At 38.1% G+C, this 26,451-nt stretch overlaps 1 protein-coding gene across 1 annotated transcript in view; it reads right to left on the minus strand.

The window, feature by feature from the left end:
• GPC6 (glypican 6) overlaps positions 1-26,451 on the minus strand; it is a gene marked incomplete at its 3' end in the record, with an annotated part of 768,549 nt that overhangs the window by 524,291 nt on the left and 217,807 nt on the right. The window contains exon 2 of the mRNA XM_082043523.1: positions 9,843-10,001. Within this exon, the coding sequence (XP_081899649.1) occupies positions 9,843-10,001 (159 nt within the window). The remainder of the gene's footprint in view (positions 1-9,842; positions 10,002-26,451) is intronic.

The raw sequence follows: 26,451 nt of genomic DNA on the forward strand, positions 1-26,451 counted from the left end.
AGTGGGAACTGTATCAGTAATATTTAGAAAAGGAATCCGTAAAAAAAAAAATATGGAGAATCAGTGAAAGTTAGTTTTCCAATATATTTCAGAAAATTGGAACACTTCAGTAATCTAAGTGCCTCTGTCTATTGAGTCCTGCATTTTTTTAAGTCCCAAGATTTCAGAAACAACACCTGAATGTCCACATGAAGTACCAACAAGTAAGAAATAGTGCAGTATGGATAATCTAGTAGTTTAGATCTTGGTGATCTCTTTTATTTTGTCTGTAGCAGTTTGGCCAGCCGCAACTGTGCTACTTGTGGTGGCATCACACCTAACAGTTGGGTTGCAAACACGGTGTTAGGCTAACCAGCATTTGTGAGCCCTCACCAGCACCGAGCAGGGCTGCCCACACAGACACCGACTGCTGCTCCTTTCGACCAGCACTATGGCAATGTAGGCAGTATGTGTTTATTTTTTACCTCTCAGCTATTGATATAGAATGAGAGCTAATGTATAGTAAGCAGGGAAGACATCAGAAGCAATACCCCTGTGCTACTTCTTTCCTGTCTTCTTCCTGAAGATCTGGTAGCTCTGATTTATATATGCGATTTTTGTATTTACCATTAAGTACAGCACAGTGTACCTTAATGTGCCTGTTTTTAAACTATCTCTGAAAGTATTCTTATCGCACATAGACATATTGTTCCCTTTCTTTCTAAAGGATCTCTCTTACTGCTAAAAGTGACATTCCTATGACATTCCTCACAGAAAAAGAGCCATTTCCATATTTTTCTGGTAAACGACAGAGCAGAGGTAAAAGGAAAAAAGGAAACTTTAATTTAAAATAAGCTCTAAAAAGTCTTTTAGACAAGCAGAGATACAGGGACAGAGATTCACTAGATCATTTTTCAAAGATTCCAAGATCCTTTCCTGATACATTACTTTAAGTTTGCTTTTAATTTCCCAGTTGTTTGGACACACAGGCAAAAGAATTAAGAAAAGAAGGGCAGCAAAAAGACAACAATGCCTATGCATTACAGTCAAGAGATTAATCTAAAAAATAGTATTTCTGCATTTAACAAGTGTTGAGGACAACAAATGAGAAATGATAAGGCTACAGCTCCTATTATCCAGGGTATGAAACCATGGGTGAATACTCTTCTTTTGTAGCTTGTTTTTTATATACAGTCCTTATTATTGGATTCTTATAGCATGGTTTTGTCCTTGCTGTGTGTTAGGTGAGCACCTACCATCAGGGTAAGAATTAGGTATGGGTAACAGAGCTTCTGATGGTTGATTGTCAGAAGACTGATGTCTTTCATCAGTGTTATGGATTTGAGGCTGAGTCCTTCCTGAATCCTATTCTTGTCCATATTCATAGAAAGCATCTTTAATCTCAGGATTTTTAGTATTTGTAAATCAGTAATTTTACTTATGGGTTAGTATTTTTAAGGCTTGAACACGAAGTTCAGAAAACAATTTCTATCATAAAATATTAAAAACATACACTATGCAGAACTTCAGCGAAGATTAAATGTCATTTGAATTCAAGAGCACAGGTTTTTTTCAACAAGCATAAGATAGTAACTGACTGCCATAGTGCTTACTTGCCTCAATATTTTTAATGTCCTTTTCCCAACAAAATACTACAGAAAAAAAAAAAAAAAAAAGGATTACTTTTGTAAAAGAGGCAAATAAAGCACAAGGAGGGCATCAAAAGAGTTTTAGATGTTTCACTCCTTTATTCTGTTCCTTGGGGTGGAATTTATCTGAACAAAACTGTAAGTCCACAGTATCTATGTCTGAACTAAATGCTCTCTCTAATCAATACAGAGAAATAAGCACTTCAGGGAGAGATTTTCCCTGACCTACTTGAGATGTAAACTTCAGACCACCATGACTTGCATCTACCATTCCCTATTGACTATTGAGGGAACCTACAGGAGTTCCCTACACTGTGGACATCCAATATTCAGCAAGGCAAATTTTGCTTTCTGTTTAACAGGAAAAGCACTGGATCTCTGCCCTTTCAAACCCTGTTTGGATTTGGCTGTACCTGGACAACATCCTTTCTAAAGAGATTCATTTGAGTGGGGATCATGTCCACCTCTTCCAGTACAGGGTAGCAGCTCGTCCTTCACTTTGTAGCTTCATAAACCTGATGCAGCTGGTTAGAAGACTACATGCTCCACTGACCAGTTGCACTCAGCAAATGAAGCTGTGGAAGAACAGAGAGAACAAGCCATCCAACTGCATGAAGTGCATTTTCAGCTGCAGGGAGCACGCAGAAGACACAAGTTCCTGCACAAGTTCCTTGACTGGGTTACAGGAATTTTCACCCCTGGCTGTAAACTGTTCTTACTACAGGGCCAATCCTTCCTTTCCAAGTTTTGTAGGCTTGCCATTCTCCTCTTTTGGTAATTACAAATGGAAAAAAAAAAAATCTTATGTAATTTACAAACAAATTTTGACATAATATATGAAACAATCATCAACAGTAATCTCAGTGCAAATCTTAGAGGATTAGACCCTGAAATTGTAGGCAATAGAGATTCCTCTTAGGCTGTTATCACCTCTTATAGGATTTGGATCATGTATAGAATCTTTTATTTTCAAATTAATGCTTCCAGTCAAAAATAAGATAAGAGATCTTTTATTGAGAATCTCTTTAAAGTTTAAAAACTTGCACCAGATGTCCAGTAAAGGCTTGCAAGCAGTGACATACTACAAGCCAGCAGATGTTACCTTTTCTTAAGGCTTCTGTCTGCTCTAAGGCCTGTATGTTGGCAAGTGCAGAAGTTATGTACTGTGTTAAAACAGTAGATGAATTATACATAAACCATGGCCCTGCAAGCACTGTTACAGCCAAACAGTTGTGGAGTTTTAAAAATCCACCTGTTCTGCAATGGATTTTGCATTTGATGGGAAACATATTGCAAAGCAACACTGAGATCTTGTAAAAAACCAAAAAAACCCGAAACAAAATACCACCACTTTGCTCAGAACTAAACCCAAAAATATCAAGTGTGAAAAAAAAATATCCTGCTGAAAGTCCATCCTTCACCTGCTGACCGTGACAGCAAGAGTGTGCAAGTGGGGTCCCGTGTCGTTGCACCCCCTCCTCTGTAGAAGTCCACAGAGGTCAGTGCATCTCCAGGTGTGAACTGGGGCTCAAGCTGGGCGGCAAGGGTGGGAGGAAGGAGCAGCAGAGGACAGAAGACTTGCACTGGCCATGCAACTGAACCTCAGTGTATCCTGACTTCCAGCATCTCCTTTATTTTACTCTCCACACTTTTTCACCAAATTTATCGAGACGGTTATACCTGGCTATGGAGAGTTCACCTCATTGAAGAGTTCTTACTTTGTTGGAAAGTAGCTTCACAAAACACATTTTTGCCAGCTCCAATATCAAGGAAAGATTCATAAATACTATTTTTCTCCAAGTTCTTTCATAAAGTGTGTGTCGAGAGTTTTGATTGCGGGGTGACAATAAGACCCTGGCAGATTTATTGTTAACCTCCTCTCCCCCCCCTTTTCCCCCTTTTGCCCCTCCCTCTCCCCCCTTCCCACTAGGGACAGGCGATCGGAAGGACAGAGAGAAGAGAGTTGGAAAAATTTAAAATGTTTTACTAATGCTACTAATAAGAATAGAGAAAATAATACAAAATATACAAAACCAATCTTGAAAGTCTCAGCAACTGCAGGGCCGGCACCCAAAGTCCTGCATTAGACTCTGCAGCCAACCAGAGCTGGATTCAGTCTCTCACTAGGCCTCAGTTCACAGGGACGACTGGCAAGATCCTCTCCTAATGTCGGCCATAAGGAAAAGGGGAAAAAAAGGGCCGAGATCCTCATGATCTCCCACTTTTATATGAAGTATTCACGTGAATGGAATGTTATACATAGTTGGTCAGTTTCTTGGTCACCTGTTTCTTGTTGCCCCTCTCGCGAGATGTCCATCCATGCTTATCAATAACTTTGCATTCCATTGCTATGTTTACCAAAACATGTGTCTGGTTCCCCAGGAAAATGCAGCTAATATGAAGGCTTTAGCTGACAGGCAAATTCACTAAAAGACAAACTTGTTTTTTAATAAAACCAGGACAGTGTGCAAGGAAAGAAAATGGGATACAGGGTCTCTAGGATGCTAGCTACTCTTGCAGGTATTGTTTTGGAGGTTTATCTTTGAAACTTCTTTTTCTGCCCTGTAATTTACATGGCTACTGATGGTAATTACTGTAAGAAATATAAGCAGCACTAATGGGTATGGATCACTTTTCTCCTGGACTGTAAAAAAAAAAAAAGGAGCATGGGGAATGATGACCCTGTAAGACAGATCAATGCAGCTGCAGATTGGTGCTTATGCTATTCAGGTTATTTTCCTTAAATGGCATCACGCCTCACACATTCTGCTGAAGGCTATCCACATCCGTTCGAGTTCATGACAGCTATTCTTAGACACTCTTTCATTTTAAACACCATTACCAGGACTATTACTGTACTTTTTTTTTTTTTTTTAATGAGAATGAGGAAATAGAGTTTCTTTTATCAGGTTCAGATCTATTTAGCCTAAATTAAAATTATTTGCTATAATTTTCCTGTAGTTATTCAAAGGATTAGTGAGAAAATGTCACTGAACAGCTACTTGTCTCCTCGTTAACATTCACGACAAAACCTTCCAGTAAGGCTGGTTCCAGCTGCTGATGGAGCAATACTTAAAAGAAATTGGCTTGTCTGTGAAACAGCTGCTCAGCAATGCCACTAGGCAAGGGAATTGGTGATAATAAGATGATACTATTACAGCTACACTATGAGCATAATATATTTTAAGCTGCTTTGAGGTATGCAGTGGAGGTCCAAGAACTGGAGCAAGATTGCTTGTCTATTTCTAGGAATAGGAAACAGCTGATCATTACAAGTCTGCTTATTTGGATTAGTCCTACCCAAAGCCTTGGCGTAAAAGAAAAAACTGCTTCTGTTGGATCTCCTATCTTCCTGCGTGTTTCCTGTCTGCTGGAAGGGTGTTTTTTTCCTTTTCCTAGTTTTTAGAAGGGTTTGTGAGTCTCATTGCTGAAACAGATATTGCATTTTTTACTAGGAAAATGGAGCACCTACTGTTTCAAACAATTTTTTTCTCATTTCAAGACTTTCTTTGGCAAGATTCTCGGGAGAAGATTCCTTGGACCTTCATGCACCCATTAGTGAAATTGTATAATAGATATTGATTAATTTGAAATGGCCATTGAGTATAGCAGTGCAATGGCAAATATACAGATCTAGAAAATACAGATGTAAACATCTGCACATAAGCCTCAGCCAAGAAAAAATTGGCAGCTGGTACTACATTGTGTAGTGACTCATGCTAATTCACACCGATTGTCTAGAACATGGAAAACAAATGAAAATTACTGTTGTCAGACCTTTCTCTCTGACACATCTTAGAACCTCACATGCTATAAGGAATAAAATTCTTCAGAGAAAAAGAATCTAGAAGGAGGGAGCAGTTAAAAGTTCCAACACAGTGACAGCCCCTCAGAAATAAGGAGGGCAAATGAATAAAGAATTAGTAAGATTGTACAGGGCTTTAGGATGCAAGAACTGATTGCCAGTTAAAAGGAAGACATAATTTCTCCTGATCATAGCTGGTTCCAAAACAAGAGTTTCTCAAGTTCTCTGTTACAAATTTCATATTTAGCTTCTCCTCTTGTAGTTTTTAGAGACATTAATTCTTGTAGATTTGGAAAGTACTGCACTTCAGGTATCACAGTATCACAGTATGTTTGGGATTGGAAGGGATCTCAAAAGATCATCTAGTCCAATCCCCCTGCTGGAGCAGGAATGCCTAGGTGAGGTCGCACAGGAACATGTCCAGGTGGGTTTTGAATGTCTCCAGGGAAGGAGACTCCACAACCCCCCTGGGCAGCCTGTTCCAGTGCTCTGTCATCCTCACTGAGAAGAAGTTTCTTCTCAATTTTAAGTGGAACCTCTTGTGTTCCAGCTTGATCCCATTACCCCTTGCCCTATCATTGTTTGCCACCGAGAAGAGCCTGGCTCCATCCTCGTGGCACTCACCCTTTATATATTTATAAACATTAATAAGGTCACCCCTCTGTCTCCTCCAAACTAAAGAGACCCAGCTTCCTCAGCCTTTCTTCATAAGGGAGATGCTCCGCTCCCTTAATCATCTTTGTTGCCCTACGCTGGACCCTCTCCATCAGTTCCCTGTCCTTCTTGAACTGAGGGGCCAAGAACTAGACACAATATTCTAGATGGGGTCTCACCAGGGCAGAGTAGAGGGGAAGGAGGACCTCTCTCGATCTACTAACCACTCCCCTTGTAATACACCCCAGGATGCCATTGGCTTTCCTGGCCACAAGGGCACAGTGCTGGCTCGTGGTCATCCTGTTGTCCACCAGGACCCCCAGGTCCCTTTCCCCTACACTGCTCTCTAATACGTAATTTCCCAACCTATAAAATGAAATATAAAACTTGCACAGAAATGATGTAGGAACATTGCCAGCAGGCTGAGGGAGGTGAACTTTCAGCTCAGCACTGGTAAGGCCACATGTGGAGTGCAGGTCTGGGTCTGGCTCCCCAGTACAAGAGAAATACGGACATGCAAGTCTAGCAAAGAGCAGTGAACTAATGAAGGGACTGGACCATCTCTTACATGAGCAGAGGCTGAGAGAGCTGGGAGTGTTCAGCCTGGAGAAGAGAAGGCTCAGGAAGATCTGATTGATGTCTATAAATGTCTGGTGGAAGTAGTAAATAAAATGGAGCCAGGCTCTTCACAATAGAGCCCAGTGACTGGACAAGAAACAATGGGCAGAAACAGAAAATTCTATCTAAACACAGTAAAAACGCTTTTACTGTGAGGATGGTCAAACACTGGCACAAGTTGCCCAAAGAGGCCATGGATTCTCCATCCTTGGATGTATTCAAAACCTGTCTGCACCTGGTCCTGGGTGACCTGCGGTAGCTGACCCCGCTTTGGGCAGCAGGGGTTGACTAGGTCATCCCCAGAGGTGTCTTCACATCTCAGCCATGCTCTGATTCTGTGATTATGTGTAAGAATGTGTGTCTGACCAGAGGTTTAAGAGACAAAGTTTGAATTAGAGCAGATTGATGTTTCTTGTAGATTAGATCATGAATAGGAATCTGGGGCAAAATCCTGAAAAGGAAAACAGATGTCAAATTACCTCTCAGAATGAAAAATCACTCAATCTATCCTGAAATTTATGGTTGTGAGAGAGAAAACAAATAAGAAAGGCAAGGCGTATGAAGGTCAGATAATAATTCAATAAAGAATTCACACACCCCTAGTAAGTCTTATGTTGTGAAGATTAGCATTATCCTAAGACATGCCTGGTACGGCACGAAAAAAAATTGCAAAAATCTACAAGACTTTCCATGTCTCCTTCAAAAGTTTGCAAAATTATATAAATCTCTGCACAAACAAAGAGGCTGGCAGCAATACTAGCTCAAATTAACTCCTCACGGGAGCAGTGCTAACATACTCTCTATCTCAACATTACTTAAATGTTCATATATTCTGTTATTGCTTAGATATGCTGCTCTTGATAAACACTGATCCTGTACAGAACTTCTATAAAATCATCACAGCTGGCTGTATTTGTTTTGTTATTTCTGGTGTACTAGCATCAAATGGCAGTCATGTATCTGAACTCCCTTGTGCAACCAAAGTGCCAAATTAAAACAAACAAACAAATGAACAATCAGAAAGATGATTCTTGAATAGTTAAAACATAGACATTATCTAACAATCCAGTATTTGCTTTACACTGAAAAGCATAATCCTATTTTAAACTGCAACAAACCTAGCTGGTTTTAGACTGAAAGACAGCTTATTAGATGAATATATTTTTTTCCATTAACGCATTTGCCATTCTAGAAAGACTAAGCAGTTTTCCCACGTAAGTGAACAACTTTTTAATAGTTTTTGAATAGCATTAAAATACTGAAAGTATACAAATATTTCAATTGTTCTTTGAAAAGATTTCATATTGCAAATTCCCTTTAAAACATCAATGATATGCCAGAAGAAACCACTTAGTCTTTTAACCCAACTTTCTGTAGAGCAGATCCGTAAGAACCCCAGAAATCAGTATTTACAACAGGTCAGTAACTTTCATCTATTTACTTTACCATCACTATTAAGATTCAGAATTTCAGGTTACTGAAAAAACTGTAATATGCTTAAGTTCATTGCAATATAAAAAGGCCAAAAAGCTAGCAAGGTACCATCTGAGCTCTGTGGTGAATGAGTTCAGCATTTTCAGTAAATTGCACTGCTCACTGAACACCACTGTTCATAGCTTCCTTCTAGAAAAAGAGAAAAGCCCTGTATGTACCCTAGATGGTTTGAAATGTCTGTTCTGCTTGCATACTCATCTTGTAATGCTGCACACAACTTCTGGATTTTTTATTAGGCCCTTTGAAGCTAAGTAAAATTTTGAATATCCACTACACAAAACATTCCAACTTCACATTAAAAAGGGAAGCCATCACAATGCAGAGCACTGCACAATCATCCACATCACAGTCCATCCAAGGACTAAGGACACTTTCTAAATTATATTCACATCTGATCTGCTGCTGGAGACTTTTCTCCAGCTCATCCTCATATTATACATTTCCCATTCCCTCCTTTTATAATTCTTATTCCCTTCTGTGTCATATTGAGACAATCGATATTATGAAAAAAAAAAAAAAGAATCTTTAATTGGATAAAGAGAATAATACAGAATTACCCTAAGGAGTCAGGGACATCTTCACTTTTTCTCTGAATGCGACCTCAGATCTTCTAAGTCAGCTTCCACCTTCAGAGATAAACTTTCCACTATTCTCCTACCACTACCTGGGGTTAGCCAGCTTTACTGAACATGTCTACAGGCTTTCTACCTACATGCAAAGATGCAGTTCTGTAATCCTCTTTCAAATGATGATTTACACCTTTTAGTGCCAGACCCTTTCCAATTTATGCATATACAGAAGAGCTCAGGGGAACACATTCAACAGACATACAGATTTCATATTTAGATAGAGCCATGACAATATTCTGAAGCTCTTTAGCTCTTTGCTAATCTGTACCTTATAAAACAACTCAATGCAGTGTGACTTGAAAATACAGAGTGACTTGCAAATAGAGACACAACCATAAAACCTGCTTATTAAAAACAAGCATTTAGCAAATTGTGACACTGAACCCCTGATCTTAACAAGGACTGGAGTAGTGATTAGAAACAAACAAAAACCCCAAACTGTCCTTTTCAAGTCCTTCTAGGTATAGAAGATGTGTTTGATACTGCTGAAGTGGTTTGCATGACAATGCCTCTTAAATGCAGCTGAGGCCTGAGTTTTTGGAAGCCAGAAGCCCTCTAAGAGATTCTGTACATCACAAGAAAATCATGCAGGAAAAAACTACGGCCTTTAGGCTACAAAAAAGCAGACTACAAAAAATAAACTGCTTTGCAATAACAAAAATCATGGGATAACCACAGTTCATCTTGCAACAGTGAACATAATTGCAAACCTAAATTTTGCATTTGAAACTAGGAGACAAAAATTATAAACCTCTCTATGCATATCTAATCTCTTTTTTCAACATTAGCCAAGCCTGCAGGCACTTAACAGTCTGATTCTTGATGTTATTGTAATTAAAGGCAATACTCAGAAGGCTGATAAGCACACCAGCTGCAACTTAACCCTTATCTTAGCCAAACTGCAAACTGCAAATGTGATATCTAATTGTAAAGAAAAGAACACTGGAATTCATTCTGGATAACTGACTTTTAAATCCCATAACCTTGAAAATAAGTAAATTATAACCAGCCTACCGTCAAACTTCTTGTGCCGGGATACAAAAGTGGTGCGTACAAAATGACTTGTCTCCTCCACCAAGTTTTCAAACTCCAGCTTGCTCTGTTGGCTTAACTTGTCCTCCATTTCTGAGGTGCAACATGTATATTCCTGAGGGCAGATTCTCAAATGTTCCCCTAGAATCATAAGAAAAAAGGAATTAGAAATATTTGAGTACAGACAGAAATGTGTCAGAACAAAATGTCCATGATATCTTTTCAGTTAAGGGAGGCAGGCTACCCAAAGAGCTTTTTCAGCCTTGACTGCTTGATTGGGAAGACTTTGAATTGGCATCAACAACTTTGCCATAGTTGGGCATTCTTCACACAAGAGGGGAGACACACTTTCCAGAGTTGTTTTGCTACTTCAAAAGGTAGAACTGTCTTATGCCAAAAGTGACTCCTCACACCAAAGAAGCCTTCCTCATAAGCACACATATACTGAAAAATCCAAAGACAATTACTTCCTTTCTGTTTGTATTCAAAATTCCTGGAGAAATACCTAGTGAGATGACCTGTTACAAGTCATTGGAGCTGCCTTGCTGTGAGAACATGAAAAAACAAATTACGTGTTTGGTCCCACTTGCCCAAATGCACCAAAACATTCTCCCCTTCTACTCTTCCCTTCTGCTTGAGTAAGTGTATTTAATGGCTGTTTGTGTACCACATATTTTCTTGGGCAGCATTTCTTGTCAGACTGAGCAAGTACTCTGCTGAATAGGAGAAAGCAATGAAGAGTTTAATTAATGCTTATGTTATACGGAAATGTAATGTAAAAGGTAATGAAAGCCTCTTATTTAATTCAATAGATTTATCTTTTGAAGCACTGTGCCAGTTCTTCTGACAATATTGCTTTCTTCGCTACAATTTGCAAGTGGAAACCAATTCTTTAGCTCATGAAATTAAAATGGTCTGTTATTACATGAAATGTGAATTTCCAATTGACACTGTACTATGGGTGTCAGAAACATTTAGCTCGGTTTTCACAAAGGCAGGAAATTCTACCATTCCCTCTCGAGAAATAAAGAGAATGATCTGCTTCTATGATTAAAGTTACTTGTAAGGCAATGAAAACATTTAGCTTTCTGTACACCGAATCCTGATTAAAAATCCCGCTGCAAATCTCTTAAAGGTGCAAATAAAATGATATACAAAGCCCAAGGGTTAAATAAATACTGGGGACCTGATTCTCATTTATATTGAAGCTCCTTTCTACCACTGCTGAGCTGTAAAGAAGATTTAAATGCAATTTATACCTACTTTAAGGCCACTTTTCACCATTCTTATTATGTAGTGAGAAGAATCAGGCCCCAAGGTTTATGCTTCCCAGGGGTAAAATAAATATAGCTGCTGCATCGTTTTGAAAACAGCGTCAAAAAGAGGTTTGCGCATGCTTAGAATAAACATTGTCTGGAGTTCACCCTCTCACCTTATTCCAATTTTTGTTTCAGTTTTTGAAGGAAGTCCTTTGATTTGAAATTTTAATCATTCCTCAACCCTGACCCGTCACCCCCATCTTAATTAGTTTTTTCCTGCAATAGTTCGTAAGACATGAACTATAATGCCATGAGATTTCTTTTAGCAGTCTCAAGACTTTTTAAAAACTCACAGCTACACATCTTCAGAAAGGAGCATTTCATTATCATCTGTTACTGTTCTGCAGTAACACCTACAAGTCCCAATCATGTTCAAAAGCACCATAACATAAAACACTATAAACCTGGAAAAAGGGATATCCCATGACCATCAAAATATTGTAAGGATTGTTTCCCATGTCTACTACACCCTCCCAACACAATAAATTAATTCCGCTCCATTCTCAAAATTGTGCATCTAAGCCATAAACAACACATACAGGGACTGGCGAGCCAGCTGCTGTCAAACATAAATGATAGTGGTAAAATAATAGTTGCTTTATCCTCTACATCACTGTAGAAATTATTCAATAGGTTATATTATATGTGACTGCAGAGGTACCATAAGATGACACAATTTGAATTCCTTTAGTAACAGTAATATTCTGAGTTTTTATTAGATGTCAGAAAGACAAGGAAAGTTGAAATATTGTGTCATTAGAAGCAGTGCTGTGTGCTTGATTAAATTAAAAAATATACTCCATCTATAATGTCTGTAACCCCCTTCCTTGGTAAACCCAGAGGCTTTTGCTACTTGGAAAGCACTGGATAGACCTATTATTCCAGCCAGTTCCAGCCATAGTGGTGGTTTATGCTTTCTATAATGATAATGCCCTTTAGTGCTGTTGCAGTCAATTTTTTTAATAAAATTCTGGTTTATTTTCTCTGTTCATTTCAAGTGTTTTTTCTCATCCTTCTGACTCAGTTTGTTTTTCAGAATTGCCAGACCATCAACTGACCTAATGTGAATCATCAAGGCACTGTGCTTAGTGAATAACAGCCATGGGCCTAGATTTTTAAGACATGTTATGCTGAGTATTATGACAAATTAAAGCATATTTAACTCAGTAGAGCAGTCACTTTTGTAGCAATATTAATTTTACTTCACTTATTTATTTATGCTCCTGCATCCTCTTTACTACAAAAATTACTTCCTACCTTGGCTTCTACAAACTCATTCAGATTCCTACTGCACTTAATTCTTATACCTGTATTTTCAATAAGTTTATTTTAAAAAAAAAAATCACTGGATCTTCATTCATTTATGAGGTTATTGACTGGTAAAATATGAAACTCACATGTGTCAGAAATGTTCACAACTTCTACACCACCTCATTGTTTTCCTCTCCTAACTATGTATCTTGTTAAATCATCTATACTAACCACCTGCCTGCATCACAAAAACTTTGCTACACTATAATCAGCTCTTTTAAAACAACATTTCTCGTTCTTCTCTCCTCCTCTGCCATATACTCCCTGCATTTTGGTAGAAAGAAATAGTAATGTAAATATTGTGCTACTCTTCATATTCTGCTTCAAGATTTTTTACCTTTTCCTCTTTCCTGCATTGGAGGCTCAAGTCAGATTATAGATAAAGCAAAAGCATTTTCCATTGCTCCGTGCCAATGAAGTGCTTGTAGGCTTAGTATACTTGGCAAAGACGAAGTCTATAGAAATTGTGGCTTAAAAACCCCAACATGTTTGTATTTGACCATGACTGGCTGCAATCTCCAAAGGCTCAGAACTTGGAAATAAACTTGGGCCCTTTCCTGGGAATGGTGAACAGCAAATCTCTGACAAACAGTCCTTTCTGTATTGTTAATCTTAATTTCTTTATTAAAGGAATGTTTATCAATTTGGGTTTGTTCTTATTAAACCTCCAACTCATGTTAATACCACTAGGTCATTAGTTCACTCCTTGGACGAAAAATGAGGACATGATTTTCTCAAAAGAGATATAAGGTGTTTGTTTGTGTGTTTCTTTGTGGATTTTTGGTTTTTATTGTTGTTTGCTTTTGTTTTTCTGCTTGTGGTTTTTTTTTTGTTTGTTTTTGTTTTTTAATTAAGACATATGTGCTTTATTTTGTATATTTTGCTTCTTTTCTGCAAATCTGTGATGTAACAGACTAATTGGATTAGAAAATAACACTGCAGGCTATATTAAATTGTGCTTCCTCTATTTCCCTGAACAAGGATCATTTACCATTTGCGTTTTGTAATATATTGTTCTATTACTCTAAAAGAAGTTTAATCACTGATTTGTGCATTTACACACCTTCAGTATTTTGCAGGCTGAATATATGCTCACAGCTAATGTACCAATTCTTGCTTTGGGAAACTCCATATTGTCTACATTCTTATGCTAATTTTAGCTAAGATCTTTTATGGCACAAGTGGCACTGGTTACAACTGACTAGTTTTTCCTTGTCGCAAATACTGTCTCCCTAGACAAATCTGACCAAATCTAGTTATGCTGCACCAGCATTTTGCCAGACTAAACAAGTATTAACTCAGCAGTTCTCAACAACCTACCACAACTTTTCTAACCACTGTTGCCATCTGAAGATGCTGACCTACATATCCCTCCTCATATGGCTTAAGTTATATAAATCAAATCAATTGCCTGTTAGAAATTCAGCTACCAGTATTCAGTTTCAGTTTTATTACAGCTCTAATCTCACACCTGCCTTCACATGATCCAAACTGGCAAATTTTGTGGTTGAATTTGGTAATCCTGCTAGCATGTTGCTTTGAAGCATGATAAAACAATTTATAAAGCACTTGTTTTATATTCAGGTATATAACAGTTTAGTGTCCCCATAATATGCTACAAACCTCACAAGAGTCTTTAAAAAATGCAGCTTATGACTCTAAAGCTGAAAAAATGCTTCTACTGTGTATCAAAATGCCAGAATTGATTTGAGCATGGTAACTACTTGCAGAAGACACAATCTGAAGGAGCAGTAAACCCTATGGACTATAACATTTCTCTTAACAATTTCATTGCTGGATTATCTGAACATGTGATGCAAGCATTGATTACATTATTAGAACTGGAAGCATGATCACATAAAATATTTTACATTAGCCAGAATTTTTTATGAGTCATGTTGCAAGTTGAACCATTTCAGAAACAATTCCTTCTGAGGCAGTCAGCATTTTATAGTTTCTATCCTATTTTTAAATTTCAAAACCTGATACTGTTCTGTAGGCAGAATCATAGGACAAACCATATTACTGGTACAAATAGAAACATATGGTCACCACACTGCTTCATAAACTCAGCAGTGAATAATTGTTAATAAATGAAATGGGTAAATTCAAGGTGTGCTTTGAAACTGGGTCACCCTGTATGCATCAGCAGTGCCTGAAGAGAAGACAGCTCTGCATCCTTCATTGTGCAGATTAGATTAATATGATTGGGCTTTGTCATTAACTATATTCTTTAAAATTAGAAATACTTACTTCAGACCTGCGCATATTCAGCCATTTGTGGAGACAGCAGTGTAATTTATCACTAGTATGAGGTTTAACAGAGATGAGTGCAAAGTCATGCACCTAGGACAGAAAATAACCAAAGAGCCCAGGACAGGCTAGGATCTACATGGTCAGAGAGCAGCCTTGCTCTAAAGGACCTGGGTTCCTGGTGGACAACAAGCTGAGCACAAGTCAGAAGTGCACCACTGCAGCAACAAAGGCAACTCTGATACTGAGCTGCATCCACAGGGGTATTACTCGCAGATATAGAGGCATGATCATCCCACTCTATTCAGTGTTTTTCTGGCTCGTCCTGGAGTACTGTGTCCTGTTCTAATTCTCACAATGCAAGGAAGATGTGGGCAGACTGGAGAGGGTCCAAAGGAGGGGCATGAAGATGATTAAAGGTCTGGAGAACCTGCCCTGCAAGGAAAGACTGAAGGAGTTAGTCTTTTCTCCCTGGAGAAGGGTCAGGGAGCAATTCATCGCAGTTCTCCAGTAGTTAAAGGGCAGCTACAAAGAGGATAGAGGCGCTCTCTTCCCAAGGAGCACCATGAAGAAGACAAGGGGCAACAGGTATGTGTTGCATGAGGAGAGGTTTCATCTCAACAAAAGAAATAATTTTTTTACAGTGAGAACAATCAATCACTGGAATAACCCCCCCAGGAATGTGGTGGAGACACTGTTGCTGGAGGTTTTCAAGGTGGAATTGGACAGGGTGACAGTTAATCCCATCTAGGCTCCCTTTCCCACAACGCCTTGGACCAGATGACCTGTCATGATCCCTTCCAACCTGGGCTGTTCCATGGTTCTGCAATTAGGCACTTCAGATTCTCCTGCCTCTCAGAATTATAAAGCACTGGAACAGATGGAGTTTTGTTTCTAAATTAACATTTTCCACCTCGTTTCTTGTATTAAAAAAAAAAAAAAAATAAATAAATTTTGAATTATTTAAAAAATATGATGAATGGAATTAAAACAGAAACCTTATTCAGCTTAACCTTTTCACACTGTTTGAAGATCTGGATCTTTTTTCTATGTTGGCGACGATGTTTCTGAACACCTGCTTTTTGAAGTTTTCAATTTAAATGCTCTACTGATGATATCAGGAGTATGGGAGGAGTCTTCATGATCACATTATTAATTTTCTGTTATAGAAAACTGTTCTCCTCCAATACACTTATACCCTTCTGTCACTCATATATATAAAGAGACAACAGTGCGGTGGAACAATTTGACTCACAATCACCTCTACCTTGAAACAAACAAACAAACAGCAGCATCGTGTTTGCTGCATTAACTTATTTAGCAGTTAAAACTAAATTAGAAACGTGAGTTTCATTATTTCAGCCAATAGTGGAAATTAAAATATCATTTTGTTGGACAAAGACTGTTCCCTAGCCAAAAAGTCCTAAGGTTCCTTCTGACTTTGTAATTATCTTCTCTATGGGGTATAACAGCCTTGCAAGTAGCCTCTGTAAAACTGCACCTGACATTCAAGTCACAGAATTGAACTTTCCTACTCAAACTAGAAGGAAACAGATTATGATTTAAATTAATTCCATTATAATATTGGCCTGACAAGTGATGACAGGAGCAATATTTGCACAGAAAACGATAGCTGAAGGAGAGAAGGGAAAGTTGTCTGTAACACACAGATCATGTCATCAGACATATCTCTCCTAATTTTAATTAGTGGCATATTGAACTTGAAGAACTTGTGTGTCCAGTGGACTCCAATAAACCCATGCAACCACCCCATGAAAGAACATTACACATTTGTTTGCCTTGGACCAAAATCATCTTTGCTCAGATTCTTTTTGTTCCTTGAGCACTTTGAGGTCAATTAAAAAATGAATGCCTTCCAAACACACTGATGATTAGTTAACAGTCTCTTCATTACAGATCCCACAGGGAACATTCATTTACAAGAAGGCCTGACCCTGTTGTCCTTGGGAAGCCCTCAGTAATAAGTTACAGAAGCAGAGGCCAAGGCAAACCTGTTCAGACTAGGACTATACAGATGCTAAAGAAAGAGCTGAAGTCCCTAGAGCTTTCCTAACTAAACTAATAGAAGCAGTACCACTACTCCAACGCTCAGGTTCATTTTATTTTCCAAGCATACACAGTCAGACAATTGTTTTTTGATAGCACAGTTTGTGAGAAGAATCTTTAGTTACCTCTTGGGGGGTGTATTACTGGCGTTGTGCTCAGTGCCTTGTGGAAAGCAAATGGTAAAGCTGTGATTCAGCACTGTATAGTTTCATCATATTGCTGGCTACATGGCTGCAATTTTCTGATTTCAAAGCATGTTTCCACCTGGGAATGGCAGCCAACTTCCCCTCCACCCCAATTGATTTTCGCTGTTTATTATGTCCCCTACTATAATAGCAGAAATATCTTATACAACATTATAGCAAGAAGTAGAATACAAGGAGCACATTGCTTTATCATGACCATAAAACACAGTGCAAGCAGGTTTTGTATTTCAGCTGCTTTCAAAACAATTTTATTATTAAGGTAGCAGGATGAGATTGTACACACTCATGCATTTACAAAGATTTTAATCAATATTCGTCACATAAAACTGAAATCCAAATATGTGATTGCAGCACATGATATATCAGAAGCAGATTTACAACACTTAGTTCATGTATGCACAGAAATGCTATCACAGTATGATATAGTGGAGTTAGTTGCCTGGGGATAACTGGGTATGCTGTACTCCCCAAACAAGTCCTTATCATAGTTACACCGTAACTAATATACATGCAGCAAAAGTTAAAGCTGCATGAGCTACAGTCATGGCATTTGTTTGCACTGTTAAATATACTTCAAAAATGCACAGATCCCTTGCTGATCACTGTATTGTCATGTATAAAATCCATGTTTCTAAAATACTAAACATAGCAACAACTGTTTACAAGTCCTTAATCACAGTGGTCTTCTCTTATTCATATGGCTTCAGTCAGTTCAAGGAAAGCTTTTTGTGTTGACATTATACAGAGGAAGCTATCTTCTTGTCTTCTGATTGAAAATTACATGTTTTCCTGCTATGCCAATCATAGAAACAGTTCACAATGACAACCACAACATAGGTCATTATGGTCTTCAGTCAGAGGCTGTAATGGGTACATTCGTGCTTCTGCCATAAGCTTTTTATTGAGATACTCTTCAGCCTAATCTCTTTCCTAGTCACTTAAGAAGGTAAAAAAGAGTCAGGATACAATTCATAAAGACTATGGAGTTCTGTTATCATACTAGCTCAAGGCCTACCCATGAAATTTCAGGGCCAGAAACTGTGGCACTTGTCCTTTCATTTCTGTTTGGAACCAACCACTGTAAAGGACAAACTGCCTCTACAAGCTCCTAAGTATTAACCTGACTGTGACACAAGTCGTAAGGCAAAAAGCAAAGCATTTATAGAAGAGAAAAAACCCACAAGCAAAATAAACAGAGAAATCACTCAGTGCAAAAAATCCAAAATGTGCAAAAAGTAATGTCTGATTACCCCCATGCAGGAATTCCACAATCTGTGAGCCACGTTTGGTGCAAATTTGTTTGTCCTTGGCTTGTTTTTACAGATCCAACTGTTGTTATAGTGTGAGAAAGATCATGCTGAAGCCAATCAAGGTACTGGAAGCAAAACCGCTGACAAGATTATGTGAGTTAAAGGATTCAAGAGAAAAACTACTGACATGGGAAGGTATAAAACCCCACAGATGATGAACTGGGGGTCAGCAACCCACCAACAAGGAAAATCATCCCATTCCCAACTTGACTAATGACTGCATGGCCACCAGAGAACTATTGGATGTCTTATTATTCATGGCAATCATACTATTGCTTAGGCTCATAGCTCATAGTTAGTCCTAGTTATATATCATGTGCAGTAACCAAAAAAGGATTACTTTGTACTCTTGTACATATTCTGCAGTTGTGCATATTCTGGAGTGACTTGCAGAGAGTTCACTCCCAGAGGCCAGGGGGAAAACTTCCCCAGCTGCTGTTGTTCGTTGCTAGTGGCATCTCCTTCAGGTCAGAGGGCCTCAAAACAACAGAAATAAGCATTTAGTTATTTTCTAAAGGTGCACAATGTTCTGTGACTTCCCACAGTAACTCTTAGGCAGTTTAGGAGCTCAGATCTCTTTCTGCCCACTTCTACCAATATTCACACTGCTGAAGACTTTTCTTCAATGATAGGGGGCACCAGCCGACAGAGGAAGAAAAAGTACAGGTACAGATTTCCAAAGTGATTGTACCAATGGAAAGTTCTCTTAAGCAAGATTTTTTCAATTGACTTTATTTGTCTATTTTTAGGCTGGTTTTATTCATTTATGTGACAAATATAGCTTCATTGAACTGAAAAACCACATGCAATAAAGTATGAATAAGAATATTCTGAATAACAAAGCTTCTAATTATCAATATGAATTTGAAGCTTCTTTGTGGATATTGTAACCGTTGCAAGAGACTAGACTATTATTAACAGCATAGATAGGTAAACTTTGATGAATAAAGAGGAAATTCTGGAACATTTTCAATGAAAATATGATTTATCATATTTTCATTGGAATCTCAGGATTCAGTAATGTGAACTGACATTATTGAAATGCTTTGTTCATTGCTGCTATCAGATTCTCAGTTTCAATAATCATCTGTCAGATGTTCCATAACCTGGGCTGGGGTGTCCGGGTGTCCCCATGTTTCAGGCAAGCTGGACTCACAGGCCTTCCTCTGAAGGAGGCAGCTGGGCTGTGTGTCTACAAGCCTGGAGGTGTTTGGACTGAACGTGGTTCAGACAACAGTGCTACCACTCTCCAACAGAAGTCAGGAAGTCTTGAAGGCTTCCTGAGTTTGGACTAAGTGATTTTTTTCCTGTTGTAGTCCAAAGGCTCTCACAGAGTTTGCCAGTTTTGAAAACCTCTGAGGTTTCCACATTTTCTGTGATAGGAGATAGAAATCCTCTCAGCTTCTGGTTCAGCTCAAGTTGTCAGGTTTTTGTACCCTTCACTGTGCATCCAAAGACTATAGCTATACATCTAGACAAAAAGGGGTCAGCAATTGATCCATGTGGTCAAAAGAGTTCACACCCATGCTTCTTAGGGCATATTCCCTCTGTACACAAATGAATCTGGGAACAAAGCAGTTGAATTAGTCAAGAAGAACCAAGGTTGGACCTCACTCCAGAGAGGTGTTTCAAACAAAGGTCCTGACAGGCATGATTCTTGATCTCTTGAGGGTAGGAAGGCTCTACAGAGGGATCTGGATCAACTGGATCATTGGGCTGAGGCCAATTGTATGAGGTTCAACAAGGCCAAGTGTCAGGTCCTGCACTTGGGTCACAACAACCCCAGGCAGCACTACAGGCTTGGGGAAGAGTGGCTGGAAAGCTGTCTGGTAGAAAAGGACCTGAGGGTGCTGAACATGAGCCAGCAGTGTGTCCAGGTGGTCAAAAGGGCCAACAGCATCCTGGTTTATATTGGCAATAGTGCAGCCAGTAGGATGGGGGAAGTGATTATGCCACTGTACTCAGTGCTGGTGAGGCCCCACATCAAATACTGTGTTCAGTTTTAGGCCCCTCATCACAAGAATGACATTCAGGTGTTGAAGCAGGCTCAGAAAAGGGCAACAAAGCTGGTGAAGGGTCTGGAACACAAGTGTGATGAGGAGCAGCTGAGGGAACTGGGGCTGTTTAGCCTGGAGAAAAGGAGGCTGAGGAGAGACCTTATCAGTCTAAGCAACTATCTAAAAGGAGGTTGTAGCATGGAGGGTGTTGGTCTCTTCTCCCGAGTAACAAGTGATAGGACAAGAGGAAACAGCCTCAAGTTGCACCAGGGGAGGTTTAGATTGGATATTAAGAAAAATTTCCTAATGGAAAGGGTTGCTAGGCATGGGAACAGGCTGCCCAGGAAAGTAGACAAGTCACCATCCCTGGAGGTGTTTAAAAGCCAAGTAGATGTGGCACTTTGGGATATGGTGGACTTGGCAGTGTGAGGTTAACGGTTGGTCTTGATCATCTTAAGAGTCTTTTCAAACCAAAATGTTTCTATGATTCTAATAATCAGAGTGGGGTCCTTCAGAGGTCAAAGGACTCTGGCAGAGCAGGCATGACATTGTCCTTGACTTTAAGATGTCTCCTGGCCTGAAAGAGGACACAGGGCAGGTGTGTCCCTCACTGCTGATGGAGCAAGCTTGGGAACATAGGCAATCCTGCAGTCTAACCACAACAACAAAACCTGCTTACAATATAATGGTATTTCTTTAGGTCAATATTTTCCAACAGAACACTGTTTGCTCTGAAAACTTTTAGCTCACTCTAATTAACAGAAACTATGCTTCCATAATATCAGCCAACCACAGTAATAGCTGCCAAAAGGAAAATGAAAGCTTTTTAGATAAGAGGATAGTAGCTTAGATGCAACAATTGCGGATTTCCACTATTCCCAATAGTGCTTGAGATCTGAATCTATTGTTAGTACCATACAGTGCCATACAGTGGGGTTTTTTTTTTGTTCGTGTGTGGGTGCTTTTTTTCTTTTTTCTTTTTTTTCTTTTTTTTTTGTTTTGTTTCCCATTGGATTTGGACACAAAAAAAGACTAAACAAGTTTTTTAGCTCTTTTTATTACTGTACTTTTGTCAATGTCCTCTATGGACTGTGATACTTGGCAAGGGTCAGGGTCTTCAAAATCAATAACTGAATGCAACAGTTTCCTGCCCTTCAGGTGTTTTAATGTTAAAGGTTTGACCTTTATGATTAAAAATTGGCTTAAAAACATATCCCTATCTATGTCTGAAGTCTTCTCTTACGCAACTGTATTTTTGAACAGACATTTTTGACCGTAAAAATAAAAGACTGTTCACTTTTACAGAATTAATCAAAGCATTTAAATATAGAAGGATACAGTAATAAGCTAGACAGGTTTTATCAGTTCTTTAGAGAATTACCATTACATTATTAATATGCCTTTTTGGCACATTAGTCCAGTACAACCACAGCTTTTGATCAGTTGCTTACAACAGTGACTTCTGGTTAACTTGTGATTACCTTACAGCCCAGACTTTTGGGAAAAATAAAACAAAACAACAACAAAAGAAAATAAAACGACAACCACAAAAATCCCTTATCCTTTATTTATTTATTAAAATAAAATTGTATTCTTAATCTGATAGGCAATGTATTTGCCTTGAAGATGCTTGATAATCCTTCTTCATTATCGCTAGATGGGTTATTTCCTACAAAGAAGACAAGGAACTCTTTTGTCCTGCTTACTTTGTGCATTTCAGATTACATAATATGGACAGGTATCATCCAAAGAGAACACTTGTCTCACAGAGGAAACTCCCTGCAGATCTAGAGCAGATGGAGCAAGGAAGAAAGTAGGCAAAGACTATGTCATAATTGTTTGTGATTATTCTCTTTAGTATAAGGAAGACTCTAAGGCATCTGTCTAAATTCAGAGCCCCTTGAATTCATTTCTCTCTTGGTTCTTCTCTCAGAAATTGCTCAGAATAAGGCATTCTCTGGCCTCTGCTGCATGGATAGAGCCACAGTAAGATATATCACATTAATGACAGGTGGGAATTTCAGAAATCTCTGGGCACGTCTGTGCAGACCTCAAATGACTTTGCTCACCTTATGCCAAAAAAAAAAAAAAAAAAAAGGCAAAAACTGTAAAACTCCTAAAAATGTGCAAGTCTGCATTGCAGATGCAGCTATAGTGCTTCCAGGTTTTATTATTCTCTCTGAAGGTCTAAATCTAAGGATTTCTCCTTCCCTGCGGAAGTGTCTATTATTTTCCCTATGTGCCTGGGGTTAAACAGTGTGAATTTGCCCTCCTTTCCTGCTATTCCTCCCCTGTCCTGCAAGGCTGTCCTCAGAGGGAGCCCTGTGGCCCTCACTATGAAGGGGCGGCTGTGCAGTGTGCTGCCATCCCTTTCCCGAGCTGGTAGTGCTTTCTGAGTTAAAGCAGTTATCCTTTACACCCATAACTAGGAATGACTATGGTTACCCATAGATTTCTCTGCAAACAGCAAGAATAAATCTGTAAAATAAGAGCTAGGTCAACATGCACATAATTCCAATATGATTCATGTATATTTAGGAAAGTAATATTTTGGGTTCTTTCTTTTTTTTTTTTATTTTTTTTTTTTTTCCTGGAATAATTATATAGATCTACTCTGGGCCCAATAGCAGCAGTAGTAAATATATTACATTACTTTCTGGTGCTGTGTTGAACTAATGTGTACCTAAAATCTCTTACCTGGAATATTTTTCTTTTGTCACCTTGGCAAAAAACTTGTAAAGAGGAAAAAATCGTACTAGGAAATATCCCTGAAGTTTTTCTTTAAATATGAGTTATTAGTAATTGCTGAACTCTAGTAATGTTGATATTTTCAGTCCACAGTATTGATTTTATTCTCATTATAATTATTTTTAATAGAAAAATGTCCTAATAAAACTCACATTGTGCTTTTCCTTATCACTGTCTTTATTGACTATGAAAATGAGGTCATACATACTGTATTTTCCTTGTATATCACAAATAGAGCTATAAAAGATGACTGGCAAGTTCCAGTTAAAGAATACATCTAGTAAACTATATATGTGAACAACATTAAATCGTCTTTTCCAGTCTTTCCGTAGTATCTGTCTCCTTGGCAATTAAGGCTTATGTCTGTAATTACAGAGAAAAAAAAAAAAATAAAAGGAAAAAAAGACTAAGTTATCTGCCAAACTGTGTGAAGTACATAAAAGAAGGTCTCCACTGACTGCCACTGGAACGGCTCTTCTGTTTTTATATGACTTTAAGTTACGCAACCATGTCCCATTTGTTGAACATTGGTCTGTGTCATGTCTTTTTCCTAGTTTGATTTATGGGTAATAAGGAGATACCAGCAGATGGAACTTCGCTCTGGGATGGTGATTTAAACAATCAGGCTATAAATAGTGTTTACAAATGATGAACACTTTCAGAAACTACATATGGAATCATAGAATCATTTAGACTGAAAAAGACCCTTAAGATCATCCAGTCCAACCATTAACAATTAACTGTTAATTAAATGCTCTGCATGAAAAAATAGACTTCTTGTCAAACTGTTGAAAGCCCTTCTCAGAAAATTCAAAGTCAAGTTTGGCTGCTTCTGTCATGAAAAAAAATGCCAATGTTTGTCTCCTTATAATACATTTATGAGATAAGGCAACACATCATGTTCTCTAAAATCTAAGATGCAGTCATCAACAAAACAAGTCAGAGTGGTTTATGAAAAAGACATATAAAAATATACACACCTGCCTGTAAATAACCTCTTCACTGAGTTGGCGCTTTTCTAAATTACAAATTAGGGATTCATGATCCTAATAAATACAATATACTACTGGTTAATAGCTCTCTGAGCATTTTATGGTTTTGAAAGAGATTTATAGGTTTATAATGAGGAACATCATAGTGCAGGTGCTATTAACTTCACTAAAAGCTATGCATAAAAAAAAAGGAAAAGCAAATCCTGTACATTTTGCATTAAAGAGAAAATACAGAAGCATTTTGTTACAGTTTTTCCACATGTACTGTTTTCTAAGAAAAATGTCTGTATGTCAAGGTGACTTCTAAGTAGAGTAATCTGGTGGAGTTCACAAATTGCTTAGTGAGTATTGTGTTTAATGAATATTCCTTGAAAATTTATGGCTATTTTCTACATCCATTCAGCCCAACAGCAGTTTTGAGCACTTGTTGTAGATATTTCCAACTGTTTTCTGCCAAATGCAAATTCGCTTTTTAAGTGATTGAATTATCAATGCCAATATTAGCTGATACTACTGTTAAAAGATTAATGTCCTACAGGGAGAGTCAGATTACTACTTGCATTCTTTTAAGATCACTTTAGGAATACTCTCAATCTCCTTCCACTTGAACAGCATGCTTCTTAAAAACAACATAGCATGGTTGAGTAGGTTTAGTCTTCCCAAGATATGGCTAAAAAGTATCTAAAGATTAAAGGAGTTATCATCCAAAATTAATACTACACAGTCTCATGACAAAGTTCTAAAACTTTATATTAAAGCTATTAAAAACAAGTCATAAACCAGCCATCTAAGCTACTCCTTGCTATCATTTCATAATTCACTATTATCTGACAACGTGTAAAGTAACTATCTCAGACTAACATTACTTCCTAAAATATAAAAAGCAACCTACAATGTTAAAAATCAACTTCTGAAATAATGATGATGATGACAATAATGCTACTATTAATTCTGCAATATTTTCTGCACCTTAAAGTTCCACTAAGGTCTATAGCAGGGGTGCCAAACTCCAAATGTGGGAGTAGTTACATTTATACAGTCCTAAAATGACATTCAGCCCTTTGAAGAAAACCCTGAGGCTGATGTGGTGACCGGTGAAAATGAGTTTGACACCCCTGGTCTATAGAATGACTTACACACCTGAAGTTACTCATCCATAAATACTGCCAGAAATAAAATGCAGCAGCACAAGCTGTTGGAGTACATAACTTTTATTGATCTCTGGGTTTTAAATTTATAATTGATGTTTTTTTTCCTTTTCTTTTAATAGCTTCTCTAAAATATAGAAAGCTCTGGGGATGATCATGAGCTCCATGCAAGAATCCAAGACTCTCTTTGGGTTTGGCCAAGCAGGATCTAAAATGAATTAAACCTACTGGCTTTTAGGTAAACTTCTGTTTGCGATCCAGTTAACTAGAATGATTCACGTATCACATTATCAGTATCCTTGCTCCAGCCTTTCCTTATTATAATCTATAAATGTGTGGTCACACTTAGATAACTACTTACACATAATCTGGTGATAAATTCAGCTGAGACAACCTTAATGGGCTGATATCTAAGATATCAAAGAAAACATCAAATTAAGCACCTACACTGTCCTCTTCTTTCCAGTAATACTTAAGGGAAGCTTCTGGTGCAAAAAACTGCAAATACTGTGCAATAAAGAGCTTAAGTGCCTATAATAATCTGAAATTACTGTTATTATTAACATAGAATTTTGTTAAGAAGTTAAAAAAATGTTAATCATATAATAATAAGACTTAGGCACGTGTACTAGAATCTTGTAAGGTCCCACGACGATAACTCTAAGTTAATTTGCGGTTCACTACAGCTACAAAGATGAAATAAGTAGAGTTAAAAAAGAGATTCAAAGCTTTACTCAAACTGTCTCCTTCAGGAACGAATTCTAGAATAAAGATATGAACTGAGCTCCCTGTATTTTTAAAGGCAGATACTGAATACTTCATGTTAAGCTGCAGATCTGTGAGTACAGGCTTTGAAAAGAGAATCAGCAAGCAGTGATTTAATGCTAATTTGATGCATCATTCAGAGTCAAGACACCATCTAAGGCTTGCTTGGCAAGACAGATTCAAAGTACAAAATGATCAAACTGAAATGATGTCAGTTATTTTATGAGCATATCAGATTTCTGAATGTTGCAGAATTTCCTTTACAAGAGGCTGTATCATCAGAACAGATTAATTAGATGAAAGGTGGAATACAGTAAGTGATGTCCAGACAGGTGAAAGTGTGATTGATCAAAGAAATACAATAGAATCTCATTGTCTCTGAGTGGCTACATCTTACTTTATGTAATGTTCTCATAGCATTGCACAATCATTTCTGAACTTTAATTCTGCTGCTCAGAACTGAACAAAGTTCACC

Source organism: Streptopelia decaocto (genome assembly GCF_964273445.1).
Source record: "Streptopelia decaocto genome assembly, chromosome: 1".
Lineage (NCBI taxonomy): Eukaryota > Metazoa > Chordata > Aves > Columbiformes > Columbidae > Streptopelia > Streptopelia decaocto.